This window comes from Notechis scutatus, chromosome 11 (assembly GCF_049901735.1).
Source record: "Notechis scutatus isolate UNSWTSFEM ecotype Mainland chromosome 11, rNotScu1.2, whole genome shotgun sequence".
NCBI lineage: Eukaryota > Metazoa > Chordata > Lepidosauria > Squamata > Elapidae > Notechis > Notechis scutatus.
The window spans coordinates 8,980,590-8,991,988 of record NC_142019.1 but is presented as its reverse complement, the minus strand read 5'-3'; the positions used below and the strand labels follow the sequence as shown (position 1 = coordinate 8,991,988).

The 11,399-nt window shown below is 49.0% G+C and overlaps 2 protein-coding genes across 2 annotated transcripts in view; one reads left to right on the top strand and one right to left on the bottom strand.

The window, feature by feature from the left end:
* Window positions 1–9,596, bottom strand: part of DUOXA2 (dual oxidase maturation factor 2) — a 10,519-nt gene extending 923 nt beyond the window's left edge. The window contains exons 1-7 of the mRNA XM_087972741.1: window positions 9,540–9,596; window positions 7,670–7,829; window positions 5,840–5,897; window positions 5,014–5,148; window positions 3,301–3,514; window positions 1,592–1,803; window positions 1–735 (exon numbers count right to left, since the gene is read on the bottom strand). The exon at window positions 1–735 is cut by the window's left edge and continues 923 nt beyond it. Of these exons, the coding sequence (XP_087828867.1) occupies window positions 533–735; window positions 1,592–1,803; window positions 3,301–3,514; window positions 5,014–5,148; window positions 5,840–5,897; window positions 7,670–7,816 (969 nt within the window). The 5' untranslated portion in view covers window positions 7,817–7,829; window positions 9,540–9,596 and the 3' untranslated portion in view covers window positions 1–532. The remainder of the gene's footprint in view (window positions 736–1,591; window positions 1,804–3,300; window positions 3,515–5,013; window positions 5,149–5,839; window positions 5,898–7,669; window positions 7,830–9,539) is intronic.
* Window positions 9,597–9,713: 117 nt separating this feature from the next.
* DUOX2 (dual oxidase 2) overlaps window positions 9,714–11,399 on the top strand; it is a 56,440-nt gene continuing 54,754 nt past the window's right edge. The window contains exon 1 of the mRNA XM_087972740.1: window positions 9,714–9,794. The gene's annotated coding sequence lies outside the window, so the exon portion shown is untranslated. The remainder of the gene's footprint in view (window positions 9,795–11,399) is intronic.

Sequence of the window (11,399 nt, the reverse complement as noted above, 5' to 3'; positions counted from 1 at the left end):
TTGTGTGATGCAAAGGACATGTCCTCTGGCTACAGAAGCTCCTTGGTAAGTTGGACCATAGTGTGTTGGGGCAGGACACCATCTTCCAGGGCTTCTGAGTGCACCAAGCCAAGGGCAGGCTGCACACCATACATGACACCCATATTTTCCTCCCTCTTTCGCTATCTGGGGGGGCGGAGATGGTGGCTATAGAGGAACCCTAGCAAACAGAGTACCACCACTACCCCCAATGGGGTCTGCTGTGTGTACTCCCCTCCTGCTAACATTAGGACCATCTCTCTTACTGGCACCACTCCTTTCCTGGCATGGCTGGCATTGGCTCCAGACCCTTCGAGAGAAGCGTTCCGTGATTGTTCTTCGGACCCAAACCATGCGTTCATGTGGTTGACTTACCAAAGCCTATGATGACACCAAGAGCCAGTTCGTAAGAGTGCATCATTACTTCCCAGTGGCTTGCTTGGCCGGGGCATCGCAGTGTCCATGTCCCTTTTTGAAAGTCCCCTTTCAAGCAAGTCCCGGGCCAAGTTTAGCTTTAGGTGTTCTTGATGGTCAATTTGAAATCGGGCTGGGAAGAAAGCGTCTGGGTCTGGTGGAAGTAGGGGTTGACGTACACTTCTCCCAGGATGCCTTCATCGTCCTCTTCATCCTCAGCCAAGTCAAAGAATGCTTTCAGAAGGTCCGGCTGGATAAAGTGCAGGGCAATCACCACTATGCCAACAAGGAAGCAGAAGAGCCCTAGAAGAGAGGGAGACGGGCAGCATGAAACAGGGGCACCCCCAAAACATCCCTCAGCTTTGCTTTCCGACACATGTGCTGTACCCACGCACGGTAACAGTCCAGGGAAAAGGTTAACTAGCATATTTGCACCACTTGCTGACTCTGGTTAAATTATAAACTGTCAACTCCTAAAATATTTCTATGGTCTTTTTAGAGTTGCCAATAGAAAGGGAATGGGGAGCAGTGGGCAGCTTGCATTCCATAAATGTTTTCAAAGATAGTTCCTAGGTGACCGAAGTTTTTGCCGTGAAAAATTCTAACTGGAGAATATGAATTATGATACACCCAGGGGGTGGGGGGGAAACCAGGGTCAAGGGTGACAATGAATGATGTGTCTCAGAGTTGGCTACACTCAGGTAGCGCTGGTATGTTTACTCTTAATAAATCTTCTTTTAAGTTTTGGAAGTTTGGCTAGAGACTCATGATTTAAATGGGGGTAACTGCTGGAGCCCTGACATAAACCTTACTTAGAATTATGAAGTTGGCTTGCTTTTGGGATTAATGAGTTGTGTGCACCCAGCCTGGTTGTGATGCAAGTAAAAAATGAGCAGCACTTGGATCACACCATCGTTGCTGACCCTATGACTTCCTTAACCACAAGCTGTAGGGACACCGCTGATCCAGGTAGATAAGCCCACCCAGAGGAGGAGGAGACTGTCCCAATTTGTCTACTCAAGTCTACTCAAGGTGAACCTCAAGAAACAACTATGGCTGGGAGCTCCATGGATGAAATAATGGCCTGCAGAGGAATGGCCAGGACTGAAATTTCTTCGCTTCCAGAAAAAAAAAAAAACACACCCTTTGGGATGCTCACCTGTGGCCAGAGTGAGCCAGAACGATGCCCCATAGGCCAACTTCAGGGATGCCATCCCAAACTGGATGGCACACCAGGCGTTCCTCCCTGTGGAGAAGGACAGGAGCGCAAAGATGAGGAAGGCTCCCGTGACAAGAAGCATGAAGCCGCCATAAACTGGGACTGGCATGGAGAAGAGCATGTTGGAGATGAGCCACGCACAGAAGGCCACCCTGCAGTTGCAAAGAAGAAAGAAAACAAGGGTTAGGGGAGGGGGCCAGAGGAGGTCTGGGGTTCAGGTGGGCATCTGCTGGAAATAGGGTTAGCATTGGGTAGAATTCCCTTTTTTTATATTTAACTCATTCATATTTTTAGTACTTATGGTTTCTATGCTCGTGGCAGAAATTAAAATCCTGCCCTGGAAGATAGATAGATAGATAGATAGATAGATAGATAGATAGATAGATAGATAGATAGATAGATAGATAGATAGATAGATAGATAGATAGATAGATAGATAGATAGATAGATAGATAGATAGATAGATAGATAGATAGATATAGAGAGATACAGATAAATATAGATATATAGATAGAGATAGAGATAGAGATTAGATATAGATATAAATATAGATATATGTGTATGTATGTGTGTGTGTGTATATGTATGTATGTATGTATGTATGTAGTAAAAAAATTATTTTATTTTTTATATACAAAAAATCCATTTCATTTCAATTGTGCGTCGATTAGGTACATATTTCAAATTGCTTAGTCATTATTAATAATATTCTTCTTATCCAACAACATCACAATAATCACACACATATATATATAATATATAATATATAATATATAATATATAATATATAATAAATATAAATATATGATATATATATATATCATAAACAAAAATAAATATAAATTTATGATATAATATATATATCATAAACAAAATCCAGTATACCTAATACATTAATTCCTCTTATTACTCTATGAATACATCTAATCCCTTTTAGTTTATTCTATTTTCTATCCATTTGTAAAACAAATCCCATACCATATGATATTCAGATTCTTTAATTTCTAGTGTCAATCTATTCATTTCTGCACATTCAAATATTTTTTTTCAATCATTTTCCCTTCTATTGGCATCTTATCACTTCCAGTTTTAGGAAAGGAAAGGAAGCAATGATGAGCATTGGGACGGGGCCTTGGTAGGACAGAGACTGGCAGTGGGGCCTGACCCCCCATGAAGAGGGACCCTCCCATTTGGGGCTTCTCGGTCAGAAAGGATCCGAAAGCTGAGGATCTTGTTTTCATTCAGGCCACAGTAGAATCAGCCGCTTGGCCTCAAGGAGTTCTCTGTCTGTGCATTTTCCCCACTTTGACTTCCGTGGCTCCAAAGCAGTGGAGGAGAAAGCCAGGCTGGTGTCAGATGAAGCGGAAAGAACTGGACTTGGGATTTGGGGGTGGGGGGGCTTCAGCCCCAGGGAAACCCAGAGGCCCTTTAAAAACCTAATTAAGAATTGCATGGGGTGGGAAGAGGAGAAGCTCTTAACTACAAGGGCCGTCCAACAGAGAAACCATGGGTGGCTTCCAAAGGTGGTGAGATTTCTTTAAGCTGAGGTTGGATGGTCAGAAATATCCAGGCCCCCAAACTCCTCCCTCTTTCTAGTTTCTGCCTGGATGAATCCCCCCCCCCCCTTTGAGAAGCACGAGGCCCCTTACCAGAGGGTTGCAGAGGCGTAGTGGCCCGCCATGCGGTAGACATTGCTCAAGCCACAGGGACTGTGGTCAGTGAACTTCTCTGCCACGTACAGGATGGGACTGGGCAAGCCCCGTTGCAGCCCCTTTTCAAACTCTTTGTCGTAGTCGCTCCCAAACCACCAGGAGAACTCTTCGTTGTAATTGATGGTTTCGTTGAGCTGCTCCACGGGTTTTCCTGCAAAAAAATGCAAGTTGGTGGTGAGCCTTTAAATAGGAAGAGAAGAGGTCCGAGTCTTCCGGTTTGAAGGGCTTCGGCGACAGACAGGAATCCGCGATCGTGCGTGGTTTCTGCCTGGGCTCGCCGCTGGAGTGCCCCGAGCCGGGCTGGTTTCGGGGCTAAGCCACCCCGTAGAGGTGGTGAAGAAGGGGGAGACTGCCAGCGGGGTCAAGGAGAGCCGCATCTCTCCTCCTCAGCTGGTCAAACTCCCTTTCCCAAAGGCGGTAGGAGCGGTGGTCAGAAATGGCCACCTCAAAGAAGTACTCAACCGAAGTCCATAAGTCTTAAAGCTGCCAAGTTTGGAGACCTCTGAGGAAGAGGACTGAGAACTGGGAAGGGCTAGAAATATTCCAGAGGCCCACGTGTGAACTTTCTTCCCATTGTGGCTTCGGGGTGGCTTATCTCCACCAAGCTACAGTTATCAGGCTCAAATAATGGCGGAAGCTGTTGTTTCTCTAATCCCCCACAAGGACTGGATCCTCCAGCAGTGGAGCGCTTACATATCCTGATCTCTCTTGGGACCAGAAAAAAAGATGGGCCCCTGACCGCTTTGGCTACATTTCCTTCTACTCCATTTCAAAAGCTCTTGGTCAAAATCTCTGAAGACCCTGCTAAGCAATTGAATCAGGCCTTTGGAAAGAAGAGAAGGGAGGGAGGGAGGGAGGGAGGGAGGGAGGGAGGGAGGGAGGAAGGAAAGAAAGAAAGAAAGAAAGAAAGAAAGAAAGAAAGAAAGAAAGAAAGAAAGAAAGAAAGAAAAAGAAAGAAAGAAAGAAAGAAAGAAAGAAAGAAAGGGAGAGAGGGAAGATGGAGGGAGGGAGGGAAGGAAGGAAGGAAGGATAGACAAGGGAGAGAGGAGAGAAGAAAGGATAGACAAGGAAGAGAAGAGAGAAGGAAGGAGGGAAGAAAGGGAAATTCTTTCTAGCTTCCAAAGGAAGGAAAGAAGGAAGGAAGGAAGGAAGGAAGGAAGGAAGGAAGGAAGGAAGGAAGGAAGGAAGGAAGGAAGGAAGGAAGGAAGGAAGGAAGGACAATGAAGAGAGGAGAGGAGAGAGGGAGGGAGGACAAGGGGAGAGAAGAGATGGAAGAAAGGAAGGAAAGAAAGAAAAGAAAAGAAAGACAAGGGAGAGAGGAGGGAGAGAGGGAAGGAAGGAGGCATAAAGGAAGAATATTCATTCTCTTCTTCCCTCTCTATAACCACTGCATGCTTCAGCCTCTCTCTCCCTTCTCAGACTTCAGCATCCAACAGATTTCCCACAAGAAAAGGCCAGCATTACCCCCCCAACTCCCCCACACACCTCGTGCTTGCTTGCCCTTGCAAAGATCATAGTCCGGTTGTCCAACTTGAAGGTCTCCCTTCTGTCTCCCAAGATGATTGCCACTGGCCATCGCAGCGTCCAACTTCCCCTCCCCATCTCTAACCCCGGTCGGAGCTCCTTCTCTTGGCAGCCCTGCAAACTCACCAACCAGGGTGATGTTGACTCCCGACAAGCCAACGTGGAGCCCAATGTCCGCATGGACCATGGTGGAGCTGAACGATTTGTAGGTGGTGTTGGCTGCCACCGTTCCGCTCTCCCAGTCTGAGGAGAAGTTAACAGCTGCAAAAGAGAGAAACCTCTCCGTGAATCTCCGGAAGGGAGATAGCTAAGAAGGACAGGATTTCTAAGCCTAGTCTTACTCCATCTTCCCACCTCCCAAGAATTCTACTGTGGAAAGCAAATGCTTGGAACTGAGCTGTCCATCCAGAAGACTCATCCAGATCAGAATAACAGAGTTGGAAGGGACCTTGGAGGTCTTCTAGTCCAACCCCCTGCCTAGGCAGGAAACCCTACACCACTTCGGACAAAGGGTTATCCAACATCTTTTTAAAAACCTCCAGTGTTGGAGCATTCTCAACTTCTGGAGCAAGTTGTTCCACTGATTAATTGTTCTCACTGTCAAGAATTTCCTCCTTAGTTCTAAGTTGCTTTCTCTCCTTGATTAGTTTCCACCCATGGCTTCTTGTCCTGCCTTCAGGTGCTTTGGAAAATAATTTGACCCCCTCATCTTTGTGGAAGCTCCTGAGATATTGGAAGACTGCTATCATGCCACCCCTAGTCCTTCTTTTCTCTAGACTAACCAACCATGCCCAGTTTCTTCATATGTTTGAGCCTCCAGTCCCCTAACCATCTTTGCTGTTCTTCACTGCACTCTTTCTAGGGTCTCAACATCTTTTTTGTAGCGTGGTGCCCAAATTAAGATCAAAATTAAGATAGATAGATAGATAAAAAGAAGGAAACCAGGACTTACCAACAATCACTCCTCCAATAAACAGGCTTGAGATGACCCGAACAAGCCAATAGAGCCTCTGTTGACAAAAGAAATCAGGGATCAAAGGATGTGAAAACTACAAAACCCATAGTCAACTCTTCGCTCGCTCATGGGGGAGTTGAAGCCAGTCACTCTTTCCCAGACCAACCTACCTCACAGGGCTGTTGTTTTGGGAGGTGGGGTGGAGTGAGAGGAGAGCCTGCGATACACATTTCTAAGTTCTCCAAGTGGGATAAAAATGCAATAAATCCAGTTTTGGAAATGCTGGCCACAGCAAAGGCCATCTCAATCTATGTTTGATCTCCCAAGATCCCATTTAGGAACGGAGTCAAACAGATCCTGGTTTGTCTGTCAATATGTAACAAGAGCTTCCCTCCCTCTCTCCACTTTTCCAAAAGAGAAAAAAATTATTATTTCCTTTATCGTCAGAGTACAACATGTGTACAATGAGATTGGCTGAACCTCCCTTCGTGCACACACACACACCCTCCCCAACACAACTCACAGTGAGGATAGAGGTCCCAATCCCAATCTTATTACACTATGTGATGTAGTTGCACAATGCCCTGTAAATCTACCATACTATGTTGACATGAAGTTCAGAAGTCTGACAGCTCACGATTAGAAACTGTTCTTCAGCCTTGTTGGTGCGGCTGACTATGCTTCTATATCTGGGAGCGCCATCATTGGAGACTTCCAAGAAGAGATTGGACTGCCATTTGTCAGAAATGGTGTAGGGTCTCCCGCTTGGGCGGGGAGGGTTGGACTAGATGACCTATAAGGTCCCTTCCAACTCTGATTATCTGTTATCTGAGATTGGACTGCCATTTGTCAGAAATGGTGTAGGGTCTCCCGCTTGGGCGGGGAGGGTTGGACTAGATGACCTATAAGGTCCCTTCCAACTCTGATTATCTGTTATCTGAGATTGGACTGCCATTTGTCAGAAATGGTGTAGGGTCTCCCACTTGGGCGGGGAGGGTTGGACTAGATGACCTATAAGGTCCCTTCCAACTCTGATTGTCTGTTATCTCCTACCCAATGGTAGGAGAGTGAAGAAGTGTTGACATCTTCCTTTCTACTTCTTCAGGCTAAGCCATTGTTCTCCCTTTCTTCATCTACAGCCCAATCCCTTATTTCACTCTCTCTCTTCACGGAATTCCTTGTGCATTTTTCTCACCCCAATCCCGCCAATTATAACTGTTGTGTCGCTTTAATCTGCTGCATTAAAGAAAAAAAACTTGGAAGAATTCTACATTTTATGTTAAAGCAAGCAGGGAAGTGGCTTTTTAAGAGAAAGCCAACCCACAAGAAGAAAGACATATGTTTCTCTTAAAATAAAAATAAAATAAAAATTCTTGCGGGAAAAACACATCCATTTCCCCCCCCCCCCCTTTTAAATTATAATGCAGATTGCTCTAAGGAAAGCAAATTACGCTTGGCCTGTGACGTTTCATACTTGTTTTATTTCATTTATTTACCAAATTTAAAAACAGCCCCTCTTTCTCAAATTTCCTCCTTGCCAGTTCTGTGCACACCCACCCACCCACCCCATTTGCAACGGGCCCGTTTAATCTCTTCCTGAATTCACCCGCATTTTGGGGTCCACTCAATGCCCTGAACCCCCATCCAACAACCGATTGGCCACATTTGCACGACTTATATATCCTAAACTGCCCTCCCGCTGAATCCAGGCTAACTTTCAAGAGCTGAGCGTCCGACTCTTCGCTCTTGGGGGTCGGGCAGACTAAAACGTGGTCTCGGACGCTTCGTCCACCGGTTCGAACCCGGCCTGGGGAATCGGTTACTCACCGCTCTGCCTCGAATTCCGGGCAGGATAAGTAAAAAGCTGAAGGCGATGACCAGAAAGACGATGATGACAATAATGAGGTCTACATCAAAGACGAAGGGCTTCTTGGACTGGGGGTAGAAGGGGTAGATGCCGTCAAACAAGGTCATGTTTGCTGCGGGTCTGGAAAAGAGACGACAAGGTGGTTAGCGGAAAGATTCTCGGTCGTGTGAATGTGAGGAAGGCCATCAGGACCTGGGAGGCAGGGAGTCAGTGGTCCCGGGCAAAGGACTAGGAGGCATTCGACTTCTTGGAAGTTTCTTTTTGGGGGGTGGGTGTTAGATGAAGTCTTTCTGCGGCTGGGAAAGTCTTCAAGGATAGACAAGGGGGAGAGGAGAGAAGGGGGAGAGGGAGGGGAGGGAGGGAAGGAAGGAAGGAAGGGAGGGAGGAAGGAAGGAAGGAAGGAGGGACGGAGGGAAGGAAGGAAAGAGGGACGGAAGGAAGGGAGGAAGGAGGGAAGGAAGGAAGGAGGGAGGGAGGGAGGGAGGGAAGGAAGGAGGGAGGGAGGAGGAAAGGAAGGAGGGAGGGAGAAAGGAAGGAGGGAGGGAGGGAAGGAGGGAGGGAGGGAAGGAAGGAGGGAGGAAAGGAAGGAGGGAGGGAGGGAGGGAAGGAAGGAGGGAGGGAAGGAGGGAGGGAAGGAAGGAAGGAGAGGGGGAGGGAAGGAAGGAGGGAGGGAGGGAAGGAAGGAAGGAAGGAGGGAGGAAGGAAGGAAGGAAGGAGGGAGGGAAGGAAGGAAGGAAGGAAGGAAGGAAGGAAGGAAGGAAGGAGGGAGGGAAGGAAGGAAGGAAGGAAGGAAGGAGGGAGGGAGGGAAGGAAGGAAGGAAGGAGGGAGGGAGGGAGGGAGGAGGGAAGGAAGGAAGGAAGGAAAGAGGGAGGGTGGGAGGGAGGGAGGGAAGGAAAGGAAGGAAGGAAGGACAATGAAGAGGGGAGAGGAAGGGAGGAAGGACCCAACTCTCCTCCCTCTAGTCTCCAGGCGTTCCGCAGGCGCTGCTATATAGCCAAGGGAACTCTTTTCCCACCAAGCTGGCTCCCCCCCCCCCTCCACGAAGCGAGAGGAGCCGAGGGAGAAGGGAATCGGGAGCGAAAAGAGCTCCACGGGACCGACTCTCTTTCTGAATGCTTCCCCCACACACACACACGCCTGCCAGTGGGAACCGTAAGGAGCTCCCCGAGATCATCGGGTGGGACCCCTTCGCTACGGCTGTCCATCCGCAGCAGCCTCAGCCCAGCTGTGTTTTTGGAAAAGAAGAGATCCGGCCGGGGATCGAGGCTGCGGAGATGGTGGCTGGCAGAGGATAGAAGCACTCTTCACGTGCACAGGGGCACGCGACTCTCTTTCTCCGTCTTTCCCCTACTTCTTTCCCCTCCTATCTTTTTCTCTTTCTCTTTTTCTTTCTCTCTTTCCATCTTTTTATCTCTTTTTCTTTCCATCTCTCTCTTTCTCTCTCTCTCCTTTCTCTCTTTTCATCTTTCTGTCTCTTTCCTCTCTCTTTTCATCTTTCTATCTCTTTCTTTCCATCTCTTTTTCTTTCCATCTCTCTCCTTCTCTCCTTCTCTCCTTCTTTCTTTCTTTCCATCTTTCTTTCTCTTTCCTCTCTCTTTTCATCTTCCCATCTTTTCTTTCCATCCCTCTCTCTCTCTTTCCTTCTTTCTCTCTTTTCATCTTTCTGTCTCTTTCTTTCCATCTTTTCTCTCCCTTTCTCTCTCTGGGACTAGGTGGCCGGAGACAAGGAAAGTGCTCCGGTCATCAGACCCCAAAAGGCTTTGGGTTCAGAAGCAGCCTGACTCCAGCTTCCTCCCGGCTTCCCGGCAACGGCCAGCGGGCATCCTTACCTCGCGAGGTTTCACCTGCGCCTTCCAAGGAGCTCGAAGCGCAATGCCGGCGCCCAGAGCCGCGCTCGGCCCTTATACAGCCGGAGCGGGGAGGGGGGTCGCGCGCAGGTGGCATGCAAATGAGGGAAGTCCCCGGCCACGCCCCCACGCCCCTTCCCCCCACAACTGGTTCCTCGGACAGCGGCGGCAGTCCAGGGCGGCTGGAACAGCGGCAGCAGTACCGCGAGCGGCAGCGGCGGGATCGCACCTGACCAGGTGAGCAGGCGGCTTTCCCGGGACGGATCTCGAACAGACAAGCCGGGAGGGCGGCCGCCAAAGCCCGGTGTGAGGGGTGAAGGAGGTGTGGGGGTGTGTGTGAAAACCCACGAGGCTTTCCTGCCAGAGGCAGCCCCGCGTTTCCACGCTGCCCACCGCCACAAAGCTTGGTCAACACGCGCCGCGCTTCCCGGGAGCACCTTCAGCCGCAGAGACGCGTGTCGGGCTCTCCCGCCTGCCGGCCGGGGTCTCGGCCCTGAGGCGGGGTCCCAGACCGGTCCTGCCTGCCTGCTTGGAGGCAGCCTCCCCTTCCCAAACCAAAGCCAGGCCCCTTGGGATTTGGCAGCGGGCTTTCGATTTCGCAGCTTCTTTGGCGTGGTGGAGGGAGGAGAGGGGCAGAAACAACCCTTTCCCCGTCTCGGAGTTGAATTCAGGGCTGAACTGCGGACGGTGGGGGAAGCCAAGAGCCCGATTCGGGACCCCTCTCTGTCCCATTTCATCCTCCGCTCCCTCCAAGGTCACCTGTGGAGTCTGCATTCCCCAGCGGAAGAAGCGAATGCATCCACCCACCCGTGTCCCTGGCGCTTGCCCTACCGTTTAAGGCAGGAAAAAAATAATCCCCATTTCCCATTTCTGGGACCCGCCAGAGTTTGGACCAGGGGTTCCCCCCCCCAAACTTGGCAACTTTAAGTCCAACAAAGTTGCCAAGTTTGGGGGACCCCCTGGTTTGAACCATTGAGTCCTGTGGGAACTCCGCAGATCGCAGATCTGGATTTTGAAAAGTGCCAGGCGGGATGATCAGGGGCATAAAGCGGGAATTGCCCGCCCGGCTGTTGTGTGAAACGCCTCCCAAAGTGGATTGGAGCCATTTAATTAACCAGTTTGCCTTAAATCGGGACTGGCCGGGAGTTTATGGACCAAAAACAATTTGGAGTCAGCTGCAAAATAATCAAGAAACTTGTTCAGCTTTTCCAGCCCAGTTGCTCGCTGTCTGTTTCCTAGCTGGGGATGATAGCTAGTGTAGTCTTGACACACCTGGAAGGCGACAGCAGCTGAAGAAGGCTGTTTGTTGGGTAGATCAGCCTAAAAGTCTTAAATCGTGTAATTTACTCCTGCCGTATCATTGGCAGCTAACCCGAGACTCGGCTTAACCTGTGCCAAGTAATTTCGGGTTCAATTTTGATTGTCAATTCCTTGGCTGGAGGTGATGGGAAAAAGAGTGGCTTGCCCTAGGTGGAACGACTCACCAAAACTCAGAATTACTCAGCCCTGCCTTTGCTTTCTGACTGCGGCCACAACCACCTGCAGCAGCAGGTAATAGTGATGAAAAAATAATAATAAAAATAAAAAATGGCAAGAAAAGGCAGAGGCTGGAGATTCCCAAGGTCGTTTTCAAAAGAAGTAGGAGCAAAGTTCCCTGTTTGTGGAACATGTCAAAGTGGAGAAGCGGCTTCTTACAGGAAGTAGATTCTTTGGCATAAGAGAAGGGGGATCCTTTTGGATTGGTGTAGATTTTGTGTAGAAATATACGGCTTCCCCTTCGAGAGAAGAGACCCCTGTTTGGAGGGGAATCACAGCTAGTAAATGGAAGAAGGGAAGAGGGGG